Source organism: Salvelinus alpinus, chromosome 10 (genome assembly GCF_045679555.1).
Source record: "Salvelinus alpinus chromosome 10, SLU_Salpinus.1, whole genome shotgun sequence".
Taxonomy (NCBI): Eukaryota; Metazoa; Chordata; class Actinopteri; order Salmoniformes; family Salmonidae; genus Salvelinus; species Salvelinus alpinus.
This window is the reverse complement of record NC_092095.1, coordinates 77,028,571-77,052,043: the sequence shown is the minus strand read 5'-3', so window position 1 is coordinate 77,052,043 and position 23,473 is coordinate 77,028,571. Positions and strand designations below refer to the sequence as shown.

Here is a 23,473-nt window from a genome sequence, read left to right as displayed (position 1 = left end):
TAGATGTGTGTGTATATGTTGTGTAATTAGATGTGTGTGTATATGTTGTGTAATTAGATGTGTGTGTATTGGTTATATGTTGTGTAATTAGATGTGTGTGTATATGTTGTGTAATTAGATGTGTGTGTATTGGTTATATGTTGTGTAATTAGATGTGTGTGTATATGTTGTGTAATTAGATGTGTGTGTATATGTTGTGTAATTAGATGTGTGTGTATATGTTGTGTAATTAGATGTGTGTGTATTGGTTATATGTTGTGTAATTAGATGTGTGTGTATATGTTGTGTAATTAGATGTGTGTGTATATGTTGTGTAATTAGATGTGTGTGTATTGGGTATATGTTGTGTAATTAGATGTGTGTGTATATGTTGTGTAATTAGATGTGTGTGTATATGTTGTGTAATTAGATGTGTGTGTATTGGTTATATGTTGTGTAATTAGATGTGTGTGTATTGGTTATATGTTGTGTAATTAGATGTGTGTGTATATGTTGTGTAATTAGATGTGTGTGTATATGTTGTGTAATTAGATGTGTGTGTATTGGTTATATGTTGTGTAATTAGATGTGTGTGTATTGGTTATATGTTGTGTAATTAGATGTGTGTGTATATGTTGTGTAATTAGATGTGTGTGTATATGTTGTGTAATTAGATGTGTGTGTATTGGGTATATGTTGTGTAATTAGATGTGTGTGTATTGGGTAAATATTATGTAATTAGATGTGTGTGTATATGTTGTGAAATTAGATGTGTGTGTATTGAACGCCCTTTACAGCGCCCTTCAGTACGCCCTTCAGTACGCCCTTCAGAACGCCCTTCAGTACGCCCTTCAGAACGCCCTTCAGTACGCCCTTCAGTACGCCCTTCAGTACGCCCTTCAGTACGCCCTTCAGTACGCCCTTCAGTACGCCCTTCAGAACGCCCTTCAGTACGCCCTTCAGTACGCCCTTCAGTACGCCCTTCAGTACGCCCTTCAGTACGCCCTTCAGTACGCCCTTTTTCATGGTCCTTTGAACCAGACAGGACGAACAACTCTCCAGTAACAGCGTAATAAACTACCATTTGAGGTGACGGCTCTCTATTCCCCGTATAGTATAAAGAGTCTAGTGCACTACTTTTGAAGTGCATGCCCTACGTAGGGAATAAGGTACTGTTTGGAACACACTCACAGAGACAGTCTGCTGTAAAACGAAGGGTAAAAAAACGCCTCCTCTTCCTCACCCTTTGCAGTTCCCATTTCTCCATCATGTGGTCGACCTCCCCTCCGAGGACGGCGATCTTGGAGTCGTCCAGAAGCAGAATGCCATTCTTCACCTGGACCGTACCAAGGACCTTCACCTTGGTTCCTGGAGGGGTGTTCAGGCTATAAAAATAAAAAAAAACACAGGGGGGGGGGGGGGGGGAATTAGGGAGGCCAGAGGACAGCTCCATAGAGAACCCATTTTGTATTATATGGAGAGCTCTAAGTAGATCAAATCAATTAAGCGGTTAAAGAAGCTTAAACCAATGCTAAAACAAACAAACAAGGAGATTGATTATAATAGGTTTACATGGAATATGTTTACAGTTACATTGAATACAGATTGGCTACAGCAATGCAATGGAAGGACAGGTCATATGTTAACCTAATATTGGATAGGACAAAAACAAACACAGGAGATTGATAACCAATAGATTTATATCTCTGTAACAACGTCACAAACAACAGACAGAACAAACAGTTGTATTGATATGAAAGCAGTTTTTTTGGGGGGGCCCCAGCTTTAATTATAAAAGAAAAACACAAATCATCACGATTCATTTTCCCTCCTAAAACTCTTCATCCAGCCAGCTATGCCTGTGATGGCTACTGTCCAACAGGGCGAGCCATGCCAAAAGAACAGCTTAGTTTACGTTACCCACAAACCTCTCCCCCTCTCTGTCCTGTCCGACCACTCTTCTAAATGACACGCTGTGTTGCAGTAGGATGGTGAGACGAGCGGGACGAGGGATTGTGTCCTAAAATAGCACCCTAGAGAAACACAGTTGTGTCATTTAGAAAAGTGGTCTGGATAGGGCATGGCCTGTGGTCAAAAGTAGTGCACTATATAGGGAATAGGGGGCCAAATTGGGACACAGCCTAGGAATAATCCCATCCCCGGTCCAGGCCGTTCTCATTTTAAATTAACAGCCCTGTTCTGATCACCACCAGCTCTGAGCCCCCGGCCCGCGTCCCAAACGGGATCCTATTCCCTACGTAGTGCACTACATTTGACCAAGGGCCCATAGGGAATAGGGTGCCATTTGGAATTCAGCCCCTAGTCCTCTCATTAAAAAACACAGGGACTTATAGAGGGCTGTCCAGCTGCTGATGCAGCAATTAGGGATTTCACTTCCAACCCAACGGCCCAGTAGGTCTCAAACAGCAGCCTATCCACCTATATAGGACATCATGTTTGGCAAGAGCCCCCCCCCCCCCCCCCCCAATAGGGCAAATAGTAGTGCACTACATAGGGAATAGGTTGCCATTTGGGATAGCGTAGAGCTAGCTGGGGCTGGAGCAGGGTCCTCTCTCAGGGTACTGCCTCATAAAGACACTGTGGAACGGAGGAGCTGTAAGCCGTTACAAACTAACCTCTCTCTCCCTCTCCCTCTCCCTCTCGCCCTCCCTCCCTCCCTCCCTCTCCACTATCAGAGCTAGCTGATATCAACAGAACAGACACTAGTTAGTGTTGTCATTATAAAAGGGTTGTACTGTTCTCTCCTCATGGATAGATTCTGGGCAAGCTCTCCTCTCCGTCCCAAATGGGACCCTATTCCCTTTGTAGTGCACTGCATTTTTTATGGACCAGAGTCCATAGATAATAGGGAACCATGAGGGACACAGCGCTCCTCTCCGCCCACTCCACCTGTAAGGGCTGGCTGGTAGCCACGGCAGCCGTCGCCGCGGACGCTGCTTGGATGGAGTTGTAATTAAGGAAACGGATTGGTAGCGGATCAGCCACTGACGAGTGGAAATTGAGAAGGAGGAGAAGAAAGCGAGAGAGATGGAGACCGGGGGAGGGAGGGAGGGAGACTGAGGAAGTTCAGAAAGTCACCAACATCTCTGTCTGTGCTTCGATTCCAAAAGTAAGACGAGTATTTTGGTTGAAAATTAGGATCTAGCTACAATACTGGCTGATCGGTAGACAGGAGTGAAGCAGCATCAGTCTATATAGTCAACAGGAGGTGATTGGTAGACAGGTGTGAAGCAGCATCAGTCTATATAGTCAACAGGAGGTGATTTGTAGACAGGAGTGAAGCAGCATCAGTCTATATAGTCATCAGGAGGTGATTTGTAGACAGGAGTGAAGCAGCATCAGTCTATATAGTCAACAGGAGGTGATTCTCTACCTGATCAATCAAACAAATTAGCCTGGTGTTTAAAGTAGCTGATCAATCAAACAGATTAGCCTGGTGTTTAAAGTAGCTGACCAATCAAACAGATTAGCCTGGTGTTTAAAGTAGGTGACCAATCAAACAGATTAGCCTGGTGTTTAAAGTAGCTGATCAATCAAACAGATTAGCCTGGTGTTTAAAGTAGCTGATCAATCAAACAGATTAGCCTGGTGTTTAAAGTAGCTGATCAATAAAACAGATTAGCCTGGTGTTTAAAGTAGGTGACCAATCAAACAGATTAGCCTGGTGTTTAAAGTAGCTGTTCTCTACCTGCTCAATCAAACAGATTAGCCTGGTGTTTAAAGTAGCTGTTCTCTACCTGATCAATCAAACAGATTAGCCTGGTGTTTAAAGTAGCTGTTCTCTACCTGCTCAATCAAACAGATTAGCCTGGTGTTTAAAGTAGCTGTTCTCTACCTGATCAATCAAACAGATTAGCCTGGTGTTTAAAGTAGCTGTTCTCTACCTGATCAATCAAACAGATTAGCCTGGTGTTTAAAGTAGCTGTTCTCTACCTGATCAATCAAACAGATTAGCCTGGTGTTTAAAGTAGCTGTTCTCTACCTGATCAATCAAACCAATTTATTTTAGAAAGCACTTTTTAAATTAACAGTTGTCAAAGTAATTTATAGTAACCTGACCTAGACCCTTAAACTGTCTCTACCTGGTCTGGGACAGGTGTTTGAACTAGTAGTGGTTCTCTACCTGATCTGGGACAGGTGTTTGAACTAGTAGTGGTTCTCTACCTGATCTGGGACAGGTGTTTGAACTAGTAGTGGTTCTCTACCTGGTCTGGGACAGGTGTTTGAACTAGTAGTGGTTCTCTACCTGATCTGGGACAGGTGTTTGAACTAGTAGTGGTTCTCTACCTGATCTGGGACAGGTGTTTGAACTAGTAGTGGTTCTCTACCTGATCTGGGACAGGTGTTTGAACTAGTAGTGGTTCTCTACCTGATCTGGGACAGGTGTTTGAACTAGTAGTGGTTCTCTACCTGATCTGGGACAGGTGTTTGAACTAGTAGTGGTTCTCTACCTGATCTGGGACAGGTGTTTGAACTAGTAGTGGTTCTCTACCTGATCTGGGACAGGTGTTTGAACTAGTAGTGGTTCTCTACCTGATCTGGGACAGGTGTTTGAACTAGTAGTGGTTCTCTACCTGATCTGGGACAGGTGTTTGAACTAGTAGTGGTTCTCTACCTGATCTGGGACAGGTGTTTGAACTAGTAGTGGTTCTCTACCTGGTCTGGGACAGGTGTGTGAACTAGTAGTGGTTCTCTACCTGATCTGGGACAGGTGTGTGAACTAGTAGTGGTTCTCTACCTGATCTGGGACAGGTGTTTGAACTAGTAGTGGTTCTCTACCTGATCTGGGACAGGTGTTTGAACTAGTAGTGGTTCTCTACCTACATTTAACATTTACATTTAAGTCATTTAGCAGACGCTCTTATCCAGAGCGACTTACAAATTGGTGCATTCACCTTATGACATCCAGTGGAACAGCCACTTTACAATAGTGCATCTAGATCTTTTAAGGGGGGGGGGGGGGGGCAGAAGGATTGCTTTATCCTAGGTATTCCTTGAAGAGGTGGGGTTTCAGGTGTCTCCGGAAGGTGGTGATTGACTCCGCTGTCCTGGCGTCGTGAGGGAGTTTGTTCCACCATTGGGGTGCCAGAGCAGCGAACAGTTTTGACTGGGCTGAGCGGGAACTGTACTTCCTCAGTGGTAGGGAGGCGAGCAGGCCAGAGGTGGATGAACGCAGTGCCCTTGTTTGGGTGTAGGGCCTGATCAGAGCCTGAAGGTACTGAGGTGCCGTTCCCCTCACAGCTCCGTAGGCAAGCACCATGGTCTTGTAGCGGATGCGAGCTTCAACTGGAAGCCAGTGGAGAGAGCGGAGGAGCGGGGTGACGTGAGAGAACTTGGGAAGGTTGAACACCAGACGGGCTGCGGCGTTCTGGATGAGTTGTAGGGGTTTAATGGCACAGGCAGGGAGCCCAGCCAACAGCGAGTTGCAGTAATCCAGACGGGAGATGACAAGTGCCTGGATTAGGACCTGCGCCGCTTCCTGTGTGAGGCAGGGTCGTACTCTGCGGATGTTGTAGAGCATGAACCTACAGGAACGGGCCACCGCCTTGATGTTGGTGGAGAACGACAGGGTGTTGTCCAGGATCACGCCAAGGTTCTTAGCGCTCTGGGAGGAGGACACAATGGAGTTGTCAACCGTGATGGCGAGATCATGGAACGGACAGTCCTTCCCCGGGAGGAAGAGCAGCTCCGTCTTGCCGAGGTTCAGCTTGAGGTGGTGATCCGTCATCCACACTGATATGTCTGCCAGACATGCAGAGATGCGATTCGCCACCTGGTCATCAGAAGGGGGAAAGGAGAAGATTAATTGTGTGTCGTCTGCATAGCAATGATAGGAGAGACCATGTGAGGTTATGACAGAGCCAAGTGACTTGGTGTATAGCGAGAATAGGAGAGGGCCTAGAACAGAGCCCTGGGGGACACCAGTGGTGAGAGCGCGTGGTGAGGAGACAGATTCTCGCCACGCCACCTGGTAGGAGCGACCTGTCAGGTAGGACGCAATCCAAGCGTGGGCCGCGCCGGAGATGCCCAACTCGGAGAGGGTGGAGAGGAGGATCTGATGGTTCACAGTATCGAAGGCAGCCGATAGGTCTAGAAGGATGAGAGCAGAGGAGAGAGAGTTAGCTTTAGCAGTGCGGAGCGCCTCCGTGATACAGAGAAGAGCAGTCTCAGTTGAGTGACTAGTCTTGAAACCTGACTGATTTGGATCAAGAAGGTCATTCTGAGAGAGATAGCAGGAGAGCTGGCCAAGGACGGCACGTTCAAGAGTTTTGGAGAGAAAAGAAAGAAGGGATACTGGTCTGTAGTTGTTGACATCGGAGGGATCGAGTGTAGGTTTTTTCAGAAGGGGTGCAACTCTCGCTCTCTTGAAGACGGAAGGGACGTAGCCAGCGGTCAAGGATGAGTTGATGAGCGAGGTGAGGTAAGGTAGAAGGTCTCCGGAAATGGTCTGGAGAAGAGAGGAGGGGATAGGGTCAAGCGGGCAGGTTGTTGGGCGGCCGGCCGTCACAAGACGCGAGATTTCATCTGGAGAGAGAGGGGAGAAAGAGGTCAAAGCACAGGGTTGGGCAGTGTGAGCAGAACCAGCGGTGTCGTTTGACTTAGCAAACGAGGATCGGATGTCGTCGACCTTCTTTTCAAAATGGTTGACGAAGTCGTCTGCAGAGAGGGAGGAGGGGGGGGGAGGGGGAGGAGGATTCAGGAGGGAGGAGAAGGTGGCAAAGAGCTTCCTAGGGTTAGAGGCAGATGCTTGGAATTTAGAGTGGTAGAAAGTGGCTTTAGCAGCAGAGACAGAAGAGGAAAATGTAGAGAGGAGGGAGTGAAAGGATGCCAGGTCCGCAGGGAGGCGAGTTTTCCTCCATTTCCGCTCGGCTGCCCGGAGCCCTGTTCTGTGAGCTCGCAATGAGTCGTCGAGCCACGGAGCGGGAGGGGAGGACCGAGCCGGCCTGGAGGATAGGGGACATAGAGAGTCAAAGGATGCAGAAAGGGAGGAGAGGAGGGTTGAGGAGGCAGAATCAGGAGATAGGTTGGAGAAGGTTTGGGCAGAGGGAAGAGATGATAGGATGGAAGAGGAGAGAGTAGCGGGGGAGAGAGAGCGGAGGTTGGGACGGCGCGATACCATCCGAGTAGGGGCAGTGTGGGAAGTGTTGGATGAGAGCGAGAGGGAAAAGGATACAAGGTAGTGGTCGGAGACTTGGAGGGGAGTTGCAATGAGGTTAGTGGAAGAACAGCATCTAGTAAAGATGAGGTCAAGCGTATTGCCTGCCTTGTGAGTAGGGGGGGAAGGTGAGAGGGTGAGGTCAAAAGAGGAGAGGAGTGGAAAGAAGGAGGCAGAGAGGAATGAGTCAAAGGTAGACATGGGGAGGTTAAAGTCACCCAGAACTGTGAGAGGTGAGCCGTCCTCAGGAAAGGAGCTTATCAAGGCATCAAGCTCATTGATGAACTCTCCAAGGGAACCTGGAGGGCGATAAATGATAAGGATGTTAAGCTTGAAAGGGCTGGTAACTGTGACAGCATGGAATTCAAAGGAGGCGATAGACAGATGGGTAAGGGGAGAAAGAGAGAATGACCACTTGGGAGAGATGAGGATCCCGGTGCCACCACCCCGCTGACCAGAAGGTCTCGGGGTGTGCGAGAACACGTGGGCAGACGAAGAGAGAGCAGTAGGAGTAGCAGTGTTATCTGTGGTGAGCCATGTTTCCGTCAGTGCCAGGAAGTCGAGGGACTGGAGGGACGCATAGGCTGAGATGAGCTCTGCCTTGTTGGCCGCAGATCGGCAGTTCCAGAGGCTACCGGAGACCTGGAACTCCACGTGGGTCGTGCGGGCTGGGACCACCAGGTTAGGGTGGGCGCGGCCACGCGGTGTGAAGCGTTTGTATGGTCTGTGCAGAGAGGAGAGAACAGGGATAGGCAGACACATGGTTGACAGGCTACAGAAGAGGCTACGCTAATGCAAAGGAGATTAGAATGACAAGTGGGCTACACGTCTCGAGTGTTCAGAAAGTTAAGCTTACGTTGCAAAAAAATAAAAATAAAATACAAGATCTTATTGACTAAAATGATATAGTACTGCTGGCTGGTGAAGTAGCCTGGCTAGCAGTGGCTACGTTGTTGAAAGTGAAGCTGGCTAGGTAACCTCGACAATTTCACTACATTTCTCTAAACTACACAATTATCATGGATACAAGGACAGCAAAGACAACTAGCTAACACTACGCTAATCAAGTCGTTCCGTTGTAATGTAAGTTTCTACAGTGCTGCTATTCGGTAGAAGTTGGCTAGCTAGCAGTGTTGGCTAGGTAGGAGGACGGCAGCGCGGCAGGCGAAAAATAGCTGGCTAGCTAACCGATAATTACTCAAAGCTACACAATTATCTTAGATAAAAAGATAGCAAAGAAAACTATGTAGCTAGCTAACACTACACAAGTCAAGTCGTTCCGTTGTAATGTAATCGTTTCTACAGTGCTGCTAATCGGTGGCTAGCTGGCTAGCTAGCAGGGTTGACTACGTTACGTTACGTTAGGGCGAGAATACCTGGCTAGCGAACCTTGATAACTACACAATTATCACCGATACAAAGACGGCTATGTAGCCAGCTAAGTAGCTAGCTAAGATCGAACAAATACAAATCAAAGATAGCAAAGACAACTGTGTAGTCAGCCAACACTACACTGATCAAGTCGTTCCGTTGTAATGCACTCGTTTCTACAATGCTGCTATTCGGTGGCAAGCTAGCTAGCTAGCAGTGTTGGCTACGTTGCGTTACGTTAGGGCGAAAATAGCTGGCTGGCGAACCTCAATAACTACACAATTATGTTTGATGCAAAGACGGCTACCTGATCTGGGACAGGTGTTTGAACTAGTAGTGGTTCTCTACCTGGTCTGGGACAGGTGTTTGAACTAGTAGTGGTTCTCTACCTGATCTGGGACAGGTGTTTGAACTAGTAGTGGTTCTCTACCTGGTCTGGGACAGGTGTTTGAACTAGTAGTGGTTCTCTACCTGATCTGGGACAGGTGTTTGAACTAGTAGTGGTTCTCTACCTGGTCTGGGACAGGTGTTTGAACTAGTAGTGGTTCTCTACCTGGTCTGGGACAGGTGTTTGAACTAGTAGTGGTTCTCTACCTGGTCTGGGACAGGTGTTTGAACTAGTAGTGGTTCTCTACCTGATCTGGGACAGGTGTTTGAACTAGTAGTGGTTCTCTACCTGATCTGGGACAGGTGTTTGAACTAGTAGTGGTTCTCTACCTGGTCTGGGACAGGTGTTTGAACTAGTAGTGGTTCTCTACCTGATCTGGGACAGGTGTTTGAACTAGTAGTGGTTCTCTACCTGATCTGGGACAGGTGTTTGAACTAGTAGTGGTTCTCTACCTGATCTGGGACAGGTGTTTGAACTAGTAGTGGTTCTCTACCTGATCTGGGACAGGTGTTTGAACTAGTAGTGGTTCTCTACCTGATCTGGGACAGGTGTTTGAACTAGTAGTGGTTCTCTACCTGATCTGGGACAGGTGTTTGAACTAGTAGTGGTTCTCTACCTGATCTGGGACAGGTGTTTGAACTAGTAGTGGTTCTCTACCTGATCTGGGACAGGTGTTTGAACTAGTAGTGGTTCTCTACCTGATCTGGGACAGGTGTTTGAACTAGTAGTGGTTCTCTACCTGATCTGGGACAGGTGTTTGAACTAGTAGTGGTTCTCTACCTGATCTGGGACAGGTGTTTGAACTAGTAGTGGTTCTCTACCTGGTCTGGGACAGGTGTGTGAACTAGTAGTGGTTCTCTACCTGATCTGGGACAGGTGTGTGAACTAGTAGTGGTTCTCTACCTGATCTGGGACAGGTGTTTGAACTAGTAGTGGTTCTCTACCTGATCTGGGACAGGTGTTTGAACTAGTAGTGGTTCTCTACCTGATCTGGGACAGGTGTTTGAACTAGTAGTGGTTCTCTACCTGATCTGGGACAGGTGTTTGAACTAGTAGTGGTTCTCTACCTGGTCTGGGACAGGTGTTTGAACTAGTAGTGGTTCTCTACCTGATCTGGGACAGGTGTTTGAACTAGTAGTGGTTCTCTACCTGGTCTGGGACAGGTGTTTGAACTAGTAGTGGTTCTCTACCTGATCTGGGACAGGTGTTTGAACTAGTAGTGGTTCTCTACCTGGTCTGGGACAGGTGTTTGAACTAGTAGTGGTTCTCTACCTGGTCTGGGACAGGTGTTTGAACTAGTAGTGGTTCTCTACCTGATCTGGGACAGGTGTTTGAACTAGTAGTGGTTCTCTACCTGATCTGGGACAGGTGTTTGAACTAGTAGTGGTTCTCTACCTGATCTGGGACAGGTGTTTGAACTAGTAGTGGTTCTCTACCTGATCTGGGACAGGTGTTTGAACTAGTAGTGGTTCTCTACCTGATCTGGGACAGGTGTTTGAACTAGTAGTGGTTCTCTACCTGATCTGGGACAGGTGTTTGAACTAGTAGTGGTTCTCTACCTGATCTGGGACAGGTGTTTGAACTAGTAGTGGTTCTCTACCTGATCTGGGACAGGTGTTTGAACTAGTAGTGGTTCTCTACCTGATCTGGGACAGGTGTTTGAACTAGTAGTGGTTCTCTACCTGATCTGGGACAGGTGTTTGAACTAGTAGTGGTTCTCTACCTGATCTGGGACAGGTGTTTGAACTAGTAGTGGTTCTCTACCTGATCTGGGACAGGTGTTTGAACTAGTAGTGGTTCTCTACCTGATCTGGGACAGGTGTTTGAACTAGTAGTGGTTCTCTACCTGCTCTAGGACAGGTGTTTGAACTAGTAGTGGTTCTCTACCTGATCTGGGACAGGTGTTTAAACTAGTAGTGGTTCTCTACCTGATCTGGGACAGGTGTTTGAACTAGTAGTGGTTCTCTACCTGATCTGGGACAGGTGTTTGAACTAGTAGTTGTTCTCTACCTGATCTGGGACAGGTGTTTGAACTAGTAGTGGTTCTCTACCTGCTCTAGGACAGGTGTTTGAACTAGTAGTGGTTCTCTACCTGATCTGGGACAGGTGTTTAAACTAGTAGTGGTTCTCTACCTGATCTGGGACAGGTGTTTGAACTAGTAGTGGTTCTCTACCTGCTCTAGGACAGGTGTTTGAACTAGTAGTGGTTCTCTACCTGATCTGGGACAGGTGTTTGAACTAGTAGTGGTTCTCTACCTGATCTGGGACAGGTGTTTAAACTAGTAGTGGTTCTCTACCTGATCTGGGACAGGTGTTTGAACTAGTAGTGGTTCTCTACCTGATCTGGGACAGGTGTTTAAACTAGTAGTGGTTCTCTACCTGGTCTGGGACAGGTGTTTGAACTAGTAGTGGTTCTCTACCTGGTCTGGGACAGGTGTTTAAACTAGTAGTGGTTCTCTACCTGATCTGGGACAGGTGTTTGAACTAGTAGTGGTTCTCTACCTGATCTGGGACAGGTGTTTGAACTAGTAGTGGTTCTCTACCTGATCTGGGACAGGTGTTTGAACTAGTAGTGGTTCTCTACCTGATCTGGGACAGGTGTTTGAACTAGTAGTGGTTCTCTACCTGATCTGGGACAGGTGTTTGAACTAGTAGTGGTTCTCTACCTGATCTGGGACAGGTGTTTGAACTAGTAGTGGTTCTCTACCTGATCTGGGACAGGTGTTTGAACTAGTAGTGGTTCTCTACCTGATCTGGGACAGGTGTTTGAACTAGTAGTGGTTCTCTACCTGATCTGGGACAGGTGTTTGAACTAGTAGTGGTTCTCTACCTGATCTGGGACAGGTGTTTGAACTAGTAGTGGTTCTCTACCTGATCTGGGACAGGTGTTTGAACTAGTAGTGGTTCTCTACCTGGTCTGGGACAGGTGTTTGAACTAGTAGTGGTTCTCTACCTGATCTGGGACAGGTGTTTGAACTAGTAGTGGTTCTCTACCTGATCTGGGACAGGTGTTTGAACTAGTAGTGGTTCTCTACCTGATCTGGGACAGGTGTTTGAACTAGTAGTGGTTCTCTACCTGATCTGGGACAGGTGTTTGAACTAGTAGTGGTTCTCTACCTGATCTGGGACAGGTGTTTGAACTAGTAGTGGTTCTCTACCTGATCTGGGACAGGTGTTTGAACTAGTAGTGGTTCTCTACCTGATCTGGGACAGGTGTTTGAACTAGTAGTGGTTCTCTACCTGATCTGGGACAGGTGTTTGAACTAGTAGTGGTTCTCTACCTGATCTGGGACAGGTGTTTGAACTAGTAGTGGTTCTCTACCTGATCTGGGACAGGTGTTTGAACTAGTAGTGGTTCTCTACCTGGTCTGGGACAGGTGTGTGAACTAGTAGTGGTTCTCTACCTGATCTGGGACAGGTGTGTGAACTAGTAGTGGTTCTCTACCTGATCTGGGACAGGTGTTTGAACTAGTAGTGGTTCTCTACCTGATCTGGGACAGGTGTTTGAACTAGTAGTGGTTCTCTACCTGATCTGGGACAGGTGTTTGAACTAGTAGTGGTTCTCTACCTGATCTGGGACAGGTGTTTGAACTAGTAGTGGTTCTCTACCTGGTCTGGGACAGGTGTTTGAACTAGTAGTGGTTCTCTACCTGATCTGGGACAGGTGTTTGAACTAGTAGTGGTTCTCTACCTGGTCTGGGACAGGTGTTTGAACTAGTAGTGGTTCTCTACCTGATCTGGGACAGGTGTTTGAACTAGTAGTGGTTCTCTACCTGGTCTGGGACAGGTGTTTGAACTAGTAGTGGTTCTCTACCTGGTCTGGGACAGGTGTTTGAACTAGTAGTGGTTCTCTACCTGATCTGGGACAGGTGTTTGAACTAGTAGTGGTTCTCTACCTGATCTGGGACAGGTGTTTGAACTAGTAGTGGTTCTCTACCTGATCTGGGACAGGTGTTTGAACTAGTAGTGGTTCTCTACCTGATCTGGGACAGGTGTTTGAACTAGTAGTGGTTCTCTACCTGATCTGGGACAGGTGTTTGAACTAGTAGTGGTTCTCTACCTGATCTGGGACAGGTGTTTGAACTAGTAGTGGTTCTCTACCTGATCTGGGACAGGTGTTTGAACTAGTAGTGGTTCTCTACCTGATCTGGGACAGGTGTTTGAACTAGTAGTGGTTCTCTACCTGATCTGGGACAGGTGTTTGAACTAGTAGTGGTTCTCTACCTGATCTGGGACAGGTGTTTGAACTAGTAGTGGTTCTCTACCTGATCTGGGACAGGTGTTTGAACTAGTAGTGGTTCTCTACCTGATCTGGGACAGGTGTTTGAACTAGTAGTGGTTCTCTACCTGATCTGGGACAGGTGTTTGAACTAGTAGTGGTTCTCTACCTGCTCTAGGACAGGTGTTTGAACTAGTAGTGGTTCTCTACCTGATCTGGGACAGGTGTTTAAACTAGTAGTGGTTCTCTACCTGATCTGGGACAGGTGTTTGAACTAGTAGTGGTTCTCTACCTGATCTGGGACAGGTGTTTGAACTAGTAGTGGTTCTCTACCTGATCTGGGACAGGTGTTTGAACTAGTAGTGGTTCTCTACCTGCTCTAGGACAGGTGTTTGAACTAGTAGTGGTTCTCTACCTGATCTGGGACAGGTGTTTAAACTAGTAGTGGTTCTCTACCTGATCTGGGACAGGTGTTTGAACTAGTAGTGGTTCTCTACCTGATCTGGGACAGGTGTTTAAACTAGTAGTGGTTCTCTACCTGATCTGGGACAGGTGTTTAAACTAGTAGTGGTTCTCTACCTGATCTGGGACAGGTGTTTGAACTAGTAGTGGTTCTCTACCTGATCTGGGACAGGTGTTTAAACTAGTAGTGGTTCTCTACCTGATCTGGGACAGGTGTTTGAACTAGTAGTGGTTCTCTACCTGATCTGGGACAGGTGTTTAAACTAGTAGTGGTTCTCTACCTGGTCTGGGACAGGTGTTTGAACTAGTAGTGGTTCTCTACCTGGTCTGGGACAGGTGTTTAAACTAGTAGTGGTTCTCTACCTGATCTGGGACAGGTGTTTAAACTAGTAGTGGTTCTCTACCTGATCTGGGACAGGTGTTTGAACTAGTAGTGGTTCTCTACCTGATCTGGGACAGGTGTTTAAACTAGTAGTGGTTCTCTACCTGATCTGGGACAGGTGTTTGAACTAGTAGTGGTTCTCTACCTGATCTGGGACAGGTGTTTAAACTAGTAGTGGTTCTCTACCTGATCTGGGACAGGTGTTTGAACTAGTAGTGGTTCTCTACCTGATCTGGGACAGGTGTTTGAACTAGTAGTGGTTCTCTACCTGGTCTGGGACAGGTGTGTGAACTAGTAGTGGTTCTCTACCTGATCTGGGACAGGTGTGTGAACTAGTAGTGGTTCTCTACCTGATCTGGGACAGGTGTTTGAACTAGTAGTGGTTCTCTACCTGATCTGGGACAGGTGTTTGAACTAGTAGTGGTTCTCTACCTGATCTGGGACAGGTGTTTGAACTAGTAGTGGTTCTCTACCTGATCTGGGACAGGTGTTTGAACTAGTAGTGGTTCTCTACCTGGTCTGGGACAGGTGTTTGAACTAGTAGTGGTTCTCTACCTGATCTGGGACAGGTGTTTGAACTAGTAGTGGTTCTCTACCTGGTCTGGGACAGGTGTTTGAACTAGTAGTGGTTCTCTACCTGGTCTGGGACAGGTGTTTGAACTAGTAGTGGTTCTCTACCTGGTCTGGGACAGGTGTTTGAACTAGTAGTGGTTCTCTACCTGGTCTGGGACAGGTGTTTGAACTAGTAGTGGTTCTCTACCTGGTCTGGGACAGGTGTTTGAACTAGTAGTGGTTCTCTACCTGATCTGGGACAGGTGTTTGAACTAGTAGTGGTTCTCTACCTGATCTGGGACAGGTGTTTGAACTAGTAGTGGTTCTCTACCTGATCTGGGACAGGTGTTTGAACTAGTAGTGGTTCTCTACCTGATCTGGGACAGGTGTTTGAACTAGTAGTGGTTCTCTACCTGATCTGGGACAGGTGTTTGAACTAGTAGTGGTTCTCTACCTGATCTGGGACAGGTGTTTGAACTAGTAGTGGTTCTCTACCTGGTCTGGGACAGGTGTTTGAACTAGTAGTGGTTCTCTACCTGGTCTGGGACAGGTGTTTGAACTAGTAGTGGTTCTCTACCTGATCTGGGACAGGTGTTTGAACTAGTAGTGGTTCTCTACCTGATCTGGGACAGGTGTTTGAACTAGTAGTGGTTCTCTACCTGATCTGGGACAGGTGTTTGAACTAGTAGTGGTTCTCTACCTGGTCTGGGACAGGTGTTTGAACTAGTAGTTGTTCTCTACCTGATCTGGGACAGGTGTTTGAACTAGTAGTGGTTCTCTACCTGGTCTGGGACAGGTGTTTGAACTAGTAGTGGTTCTCTACCTGATCTGGGACAGGTGTTTGAACTAGTAGTGGTTCTCTACCTGATCTGGGACAGGTGTTTGAACTAGTAGTGGTTCTCTACCTGATCTGGGACAGGTGTTTGAACTAGTAGTGGTTCTCTACCTGATCTGGGACAGGTGTTTGAACTAGTAGTGGTTCTCTACCTGATCTGGGACAGGTGTTTGAACTAGTAGTGGTTCTCTACCTGATCTGGGACAGGTGTTTGAACTAGTAGTGGTTCTCTACCTGATCTGGGACAGGTGTTTGAACTAGTAGTGGTTCTCTACCTGATCTGGGACAGGTGTTTGAACTAGTAGTGGTTCTCTACCTGATCTGGGACAGGTGTTTGAACTAGTAGTGGTTCTCTACCTGATCTGGGACAGGTGTTTGAACTAGTAGTGGTTCTCTACCTGATCTGGGACAGGTGTTTGAACTAGTAGTGGTTCTCTACCTGATCTGGGACAGGTGTTTGAACTAGTAGTGGTTCTCTACCTGATCTGGGACAGGTGTTTGAACTAGTAGTGGTTCTCTACCTGATCTGGGACAGGTGTTTGAACTAGTAGTGGTTCTCTACCTGATCTGGGACAGGTGTTTGAACTAGTAGTGGTTCTCTACCTGATCTGGGACAGGTGTTTGAACTAGTAGTTGTTCTCTACCTGATCTGGGACAGGTGTTTGAACTAGTAGTGGTTCTCTACCTGATCTGGGACAGGTGTTTGAACTAGTAGTGGTTCTCTACCTGATCTGGGACAGGTGTTTGAACTAGTAGTGGTTCTCTACCTGATCTGGGACAGGTGTTTGAACTAGTAGTGGTTCTCTACCTGGTCTGGGACAGGTGTTTGAACTAGTAGTGGTTATCTACCTGATCTGGGACAGGTGTTTGAACTAGTAGTGGTTCTCTACCTGATCTGGGACAGGTATTTGAACTAGTAGTGGTTCTCTACCTGATCTGGGACAGGTGTTTGAACTAGTAGTGGTTCTCTACCTGATCTGGGACAGGTGTTTGAACTAGTAGTGGTTCTCTACCTGATCTGGGACAGGTGTTTGAACTAGTAGTGGTTCTCTACCTGATCTGGGACAGGTATTTGAACTAGTAGTGGTTCTCTACCTGATCTGGGACAGGTGTTTGAACTAGTAGTGGTTCTCTACCTGATCTGGGACAGGTGTTTGAACTAGTAGTTGTTCTCTACCTGATCTGGGACAGGTGTTTGAACTAGTAGTTGTTCTCTACCTGATCTGGGACAGGTGTTTGAACTAGTAGTGGTTCTCTACCTGATCTGGGACAGGTGTTTGAACTAGTAGTGGTTCTCTACCTGATCTGGGACAGGTGTTTGAACTAGTAGTGGTTCTCTACCTGGTCTGGGACAGGTGTTTGAACTAGTAGTTGTTCTCTACCTGATCTGGGACAGGTGTTTGAACTAGTAGTGGTTCTCTACCTGGTCTGGGACAGGTGTTTGAACTAGTAGTGGTTCTCTACCTGATCTGGGACAGGTGTTTGAACTAGTAGTGGTTCTCTACCTGGTCTGGGACAGGTGTTTGAACTAGTAGTTGTTCTCTACCTGATCTGGGACAGGTGTTTGAACTAGTAGTGGTTCTCTACCTGGTCTGGGACAGGTGTTTGAACTAGTAGTGGTTCTCTACCTGATCTGGGACAGGTGTTTGAACTAGTAGTGGTTCTCTACCTGATCTGGGACAGGTGTTTGAACTAGTAGTGGTTCTCTACCTGATCTGGGACAGGTGTTTGAACTAGTAGTGGTTCTCTACCTGATCTGGGACAGGTGTTTGAACTAGTAGTGGTTCTCTACCTGATCTGGGACAGGTGTTTGAACTAGTAGTGGTTCTCTACCTGATCTGGGACAGGTGTTTGAACTAGTAGTGGTTCTCTACCTGATCTGGGACAGGTGTTTGAACTAGTAGTGGTTCTCTACCTGATCTGGGACAGGTGTTTGAACTAGTAGTGGTTCTCTACCTGATCTGGGACAGGTGTTTGAACTAGTAGTGGTTCTCTACCTGATCTGGGACAGGTGTTTGAACTAGTAGTGGTTCTCTACCTGATCTGGGACAGGTGTTTGAACTAGTAGTGGTTCTCTACCTGATCTGGGACAGGTGTTTGAACTAGTAGTGGTTCTCTACCTGATCTGGGACAGGTGTTTGAACTAGTAGTGGTTCTCTACCTGATCTGGGACAGGTGTTTGAACTAGTAGTGGTTCTCTACCTGATCTGGGACAGGTGTTTGAACTAGTAGTGGTTCTCTACCTGATCTGGGACAGGTGTTTGAACTAGTAGTTGTTCTCTACCTGATCTGGGACAGGTGTTTGAACTAGTAGTGGTTCTCTACCTGATCTGGGACAGGTGTTTGAACTAGTAGTGGTTCTCTACCTGATCTGGGACAGGTGTTTGAACTAGTAGTGGTTCTCTACCTGGTCTGGGACAGGTGTTTGAACTAGTAGTGGTTCTCTACCTGGTCTGGGACAGGTGTTTGAACTAGTAGTGGTTCTCTACCTGATCTGGGACAGGTGTTTGAACTAGTAGTGGTTCTCTACCTGATCTGGGACAGGTATTTGAACTAGTAGTGGTTCTCTACCTGATCTGGGACAGGTGTTTGAACTAGTAGTGGTTCTCTACCTGATCTGGGACAGGTGTTTGAACTAGTAGTGGTTCTCTACCTGATCTGGGACAGGTGTTTGAACTAGTAGTGGTTCTCTACCTGATCTGGGACAGGTATTTGAACTAGTAGTGGTTCTCTACCTGATCTGGGACAGGTGTTTGAACTAGTAGTGGTTCTCTACCTGATCTGGGACAGGTGTTTGAACTAGTAGTTGTTCTCTACCTGATCTGGGACAGGTGTTTGAACTAGTAGTTGTTCTCTACCTGATCTGGGACAGGTGTTTGAACTAGTAGTGGTTCTCTACCTGATCTGGGACAGGTGTTTGAACTAGTAGTGGTTCTCTACCTGATCTGGGACAGGTGTTTGAACTAGTAGTGGTTCTCTACCTGGTCTGGGACAGGTGTTTGAACTAGTAGTTGTTCTCTACCTGATCTGGGACAGGTGTTTGAACTAGTAGTGGTTCTCTACCTGGTCTGGGACAGGTGTTTGAACTAGTAGTGGTTCTCTACCTGATCTGGGACAGGTGTTTGAACTAGTAGTGGTTCTCTACCTGATCTGGGACAGGTGTTTGAACTAGTAGTGGTTCTCTACCTGATCTGGGACAGGTGTTTGAACTAGTAGTGGTTCTCTACCTGATCTGGGACAGGTGTTTGAACTAGTAGTGGTTCTCTACCTGATCTGGGACAGGTGTTTGAACTAGTAGTGGTTCTCTACCTGATCTGGGACAGGTGTTTGAACTAGTAGTGGTTCTCTACCTGATCTGGGACAGGTGTTTGAACTAGTAGTGGTTCTCTACCTGATCTGGGACAGGTGTTTGAACTAGTAGTGGTTCTCTACCTGATCTGGGACAGGTGTTTGAACTAGTAGTGGTTCTCTACCTGATCTGGGACAGGTGTTTGAACTAGTAGTTGTTCTCTACCTGATCTGGGACAGGTGTTTGAACTAGTAGTGGTTCTCTACCTGATCTGGGACAGGTGTTTGAACTAGTAGTGGTTCTCTACCTGATCTGGGACAGGTGTTTGAACTAGTAGTGGTTCTCTACCTGATCTGGGACAGGTGTTTGAACTAGTAGTGGTTCTCTACCTGGTCTGGGACAGGTGTTTGAACTAGTAGTGGTTATCTACCTGATCTGGGACAGGTGTTTGAACTAGTAGTGGTTCTCTACCTGATCTGGGACAGGTGTTTGAACTAGTAGTGGTTCTCTACCTGATCTGGGACAGGTGTTTGAACTAGTAGTGGTTCTCTACCTGATCTGGGACAGGTGTTTGAACTAGTAGTGGTTCTCTACCTGATCTGGGACAGGTGTTTGAACTAGTAGTGGTTCTCTACCTGATCTGGGACAGGTATTTGAACTAGTAGTGGTTCTCTACCTGATCTGGGACAGGTGTTTGAACTAGTAGTGGTTCTCTACCTGATCTGGGACAGGTGTTTGAACTAGTAGTTGTTCTCTACCTGATCTGGGACAGGTGTTTGAACTAGTAGTTGTTCTCTACCTGATCTGGGACAGGTGTTTGAACTAGTAGTGGTTCTCTACCTGATCTGGGACAGGTGTTTGAACTAGTAGTGGTTCTCTACCTGATCTGGGACAGGTGTTTGAACTAGTAGTGGTTCTCTACCTGGTCTGGGACAGGTGTTTGAACTAGTAGTGGTTCTCTACCTGATCTGGGACAGGTGTTTGAACTAGTAGTGGTTCTCTACCTGATCTGGGACAGGTGTTTGAACTAGTAGTGGTTCTCTACCTGATCTGGGACAGGTGTTTGAACTAGTAGTGGTTCTCTACCTGATCTGGGACAGGTGTTTGAACTAGTAGTGGTTCTCTACCTGGTCTGGGACAGGTGTTTGAACTAGTAGTGGTTCTCTACCTGGTCTGGGACAGGTGTTTGAACTAGTAGTGGTTCTCTACCTGATCTGGGACAGGTGTTTGAACTAGTAGTGGTTCTCTACCTGATCTGGGACAGGTGTTTGAACTAGTAGTGGTTCTCTACCTGATCTGGGACAGGTGTTTGAACTAGTAGTGGTTCTCTACCTGATCTGGGACAGGTGTTTGAACTAGTAGTGGTTCTCTACCTGATCTGGGACAGGTGTTTGAACTAGTAGTGGTTCTCTACCTGATCTGGGACAGGTGTTTGAACTAGTAGTGGTTCTCTACCTGATCTGGGACAGGTGTTTGAACTAGTAGTTGTTCTCTACCTGATCTGGGACAGGTGTTTGAACTAGTAGTGGTTCTCTACCTGATCTGGGACAGGTGTTTGAACTAGTAGTGGTTCTCTACCTGATCTGGGACAGGTGTTTGAACTAGTAGTGGTTCTCTACCTGATCTGTGACAGGTGTTTGAACTAGTAGTGGTTCTCTACCTGGTCTGGGACAGGTGTTTGAACTAGTAGTGGTTATCTACCTGATCTGGGACAGGTGTTTGAACTAGTAGTGGTTCTCTACCTGATCTGGGACAGGTATTTGAACTAGTAGTGGTTCTCTACCTGATCTGGGACAGGTGTTTGAACTAGTAGTGGTTCTCTACCTGATCTGGGACAGGTGTTTGAACTAGTAGTGGTTCTCTACCTGATCTGGGACAGGTGTTTGAACTAGTAGTGGTTCTCTACCTGATCTGGGACAGGTATTTGAACTAGTAGTGGTTCTCTACCTGATCTGGGACAGGTGTTTGAACTAGTAGTGGTTCTCTACCTGATCTGGGACAGGTGTTTGAACTAGTAGTTGTTCTCTACCTGATCTGGGACAGGTGTTTGAACTAGTAGTTGTTCTCTACCTGATCTGGGACAGGTGTTTGAACTAGTAGTGGTTCTCTACCTGATCTGGGACAGGTGTTTGAACTAGTAGTGGTTCTCTACCTGATCTGGGACAGGTGTTTGAACTAGTAGTGGTTCTCTACCTGGTCTGGGACAGGTGTTTGAACTAGTAGTGGTTCTCTACCTGATCTGGGACAGGTGTTTGAACTAGTAGTGGTTCTCTACCTGATCTGGGACAGGTGTTTGAACTAGTAGTGGTTCTCTACCTGATCTGGGACAGGTGTTTGAACTAGTAGTGGTTCTCTACCTGGTCTGGGACAGGTGTTTGAACTAGTAGTGGTTCTCTACCTGGTCTGGGACAGGTGTTTGAACTAGTAGTGGTTCTCTACCTGATCTGGGACAGGTGTTTGAACTAGTAGTGGTTCTCTACCTGATCTGGGACAGGTGTTTGAACTAGTAGTGGTTCTCTACCTGATCTGGGACAGGTGTTTGAACTAGTAGTTGTTCTCTACCTGATCTGGGACAGGTGTTTGAACTAGTAGTGGTTCTCTACCTGATCTGGGACAGGTGTTTGAACTAGTAGTGGTTCTCTACCTGATCTGGGACAGGTGTTTGAACTAGTAGTGGTTCTCTACCTGATCTGGGACAGGTGTTTAAACTAGTAGTGGTTCTCTACCTGATCTGGGACAGGTGTTTGAACTAGTAGTGGTTCTCTACCTGATCTGGGACAGGTGTTTGAACTAGTAGTGGTTCTCTACCTGATCTGGGACAGGTATTTGAACTAGTAGTGGTTCTCTACCTGATCTGGGACAGGTGTTTGAACTAGTAGTGGTTCTCTACCTGATCTGGGACAGGTGTTTGAACTAGTAGTGGTTCTCTACCTGATCTGGGACAGGTGTTTGAACTAGTAGTGGTTCTCTACCTGATCTGGGACAGGTGTTTGAACTAGTAGTTGTTCTCTACCTGATCTGGGACAGGTGTTTGAACTAGTAGTGGTTCTCTACCTGATCTGGGACAGGTGTTTGAACTAGTAGTGGTTCTCTACCTGATCTGGGACAGGTGTTTGAACTAGTAGTGGTTCTCTACCTGATCTGGGACAGGTGTTTGAACTAGTAGTGGTTCTCTACCTGATCTGGGACAGGTGTTTGAACTAGTAGTGGTTCTCTACCTGATCTGGGACAGGTGTTTGAACTAGTAGTGGTTCTCTACCTGATCTGGGACAGGTGTTTGAACTAGTAGTGGTTCTCTACCTGATCTGGGACAGGTATTTGAACTAGTAGTGGTTCTCTACCTGATCTGGGACAGGTGTTTGAACTAGTAGTGGTTCTCTACCTGATCTGGGACAGGTGTTTGAACTAGTAGTTGTTCTCTACCTGATCTGGGACAGGTGTTTGAACTAGTAGTGGTTCTCTACCTGATCTGGGACAGGTGTTTGAACTAGTAGTGGTTCTCTACCTGATCTAGGACAGGTGTTTGAACTAGTAGTGGTTCTCTACCTGATCTGGGACAGGTGTTTGAACTAGTAGTGGTTCTCTACCTGATCTGGGACAGGTATTTGAACTAGTAGTGGTTCTCTACCTGATCTGGGACAGGTGTTTGAACTAGTAGTGGTTCTCTACCTGATCTGGGACAGGTGTTTGAACTAGTAGTGGTTCTCTACCTGATCTAGGACAGGTGTTTGAACTAGTAGTGGTTCTCTACCTGATCTGGGACAGGTGTTTGAACTAGTAGTGGTTCTCTACCTGATCTGGGACAGGTGTTTGAACTAGTAGTGGTTCTCTACCTGATCTAGGACAGGTGTTTGAACTAGTAGTGGTTCTCTACCTGATCTAGGACAGGTGTTTGAACTAGTAGTGGTTCTCTACCTGATCTGGGACAGGTGTTTGAACTAGTAGTGGTTCTCTACCTGATCTGGAACAGGTGTTTGAACTAGTAGTGGTTCTCTACCTGATCTGGGACAGGTGTTTGAACTAGTAGTGGTTCTCTACCTGATCTGGGACAGGTATTTGAACTAGTAGTGGTTCTCTACCTGATCTGGGACAGGTGTTTGAACTAGTAGTGGTTCTCTACCTGATCTGGGACAGGTGTTTGAACTAGTAGTGGTTCTCTACCTGATCTGGGACAGGTGTTTGAACTAGTAGTGGTTCTCTACCTGATCTGGGACAGGTGTTTGAACTAGTAGTGGTTCTCTACCTGATCTAGGACAGGTGTTTGAACTAGTAGTGGTTCTCTACCTGATCTGGGACAGGTGTTTGAACTAGTAGTGGTTCTCTACCTGATCTGGGACAGGTGTTTGAACTAGTAGTGGTTCTCTACCTGATCTGGGACAGGTGTTTGAACTAGTAGTGGTTCTCTACCTGATCTGGGACAGGTGTGTGAACTAGTAGTGGTTCTCTACCTGATCTGGGACAGGTGTTTGAACTAGTAGTGGTTCTCTACCTGCTCTAGGACAGGTGTTTGAACTAGTAGTGGTTCTCTACCTGATCTGGGACAGGTGTTTGAACTAGTAGTGGTTCTCTACCTGATCTGGGACAGGTGTTTGAACTAGTAGTGGTTCTCTACCTGATCTGGGACAGGTGTTTGAACTAGTAGTGGTTCTCTACCTGATCTGGGACAGGTGTTTGAACTAGTAGTGGTTCTCTACCTGATCTGGGACAGGTGTTTGAACTAGTAGTGGTTCTCTACCTGATCTGGGACAGGTGTTTAAACCAGTAGTTGTTATCTACCTGATCTGGGACAGGTGTGTAAACCAGTAGTTGTTATCTACCT

General features: G+C 46.7%; 1 protein-coding gene across 4 annotated transcripts in view; it reads right to left on the bottom strand.

Annotated features, from left to right (window-relative positions):
• Positions 1-23,473, bottom strand: part of tdrd3 (tudor domain containing 3) — a 64,891-nt gene that overhangs the window by 31,560 nt on the left and 9,858 nt on the right. For all 4 annotated transcript variants that reach the window (XM_071330925.1, XM_071330926.1, XM_071330928.1 and 1 more), the window contains exon 5: positions 1,223-1,364. In XM_071330925.1, the coding sequence (XP_071187026.1) occupies positions 1,223-1,364 (142 nt within the window). The remainder of the gene's footprint in view (positions 1-1,222; positions 1,365-23,473) is intronic.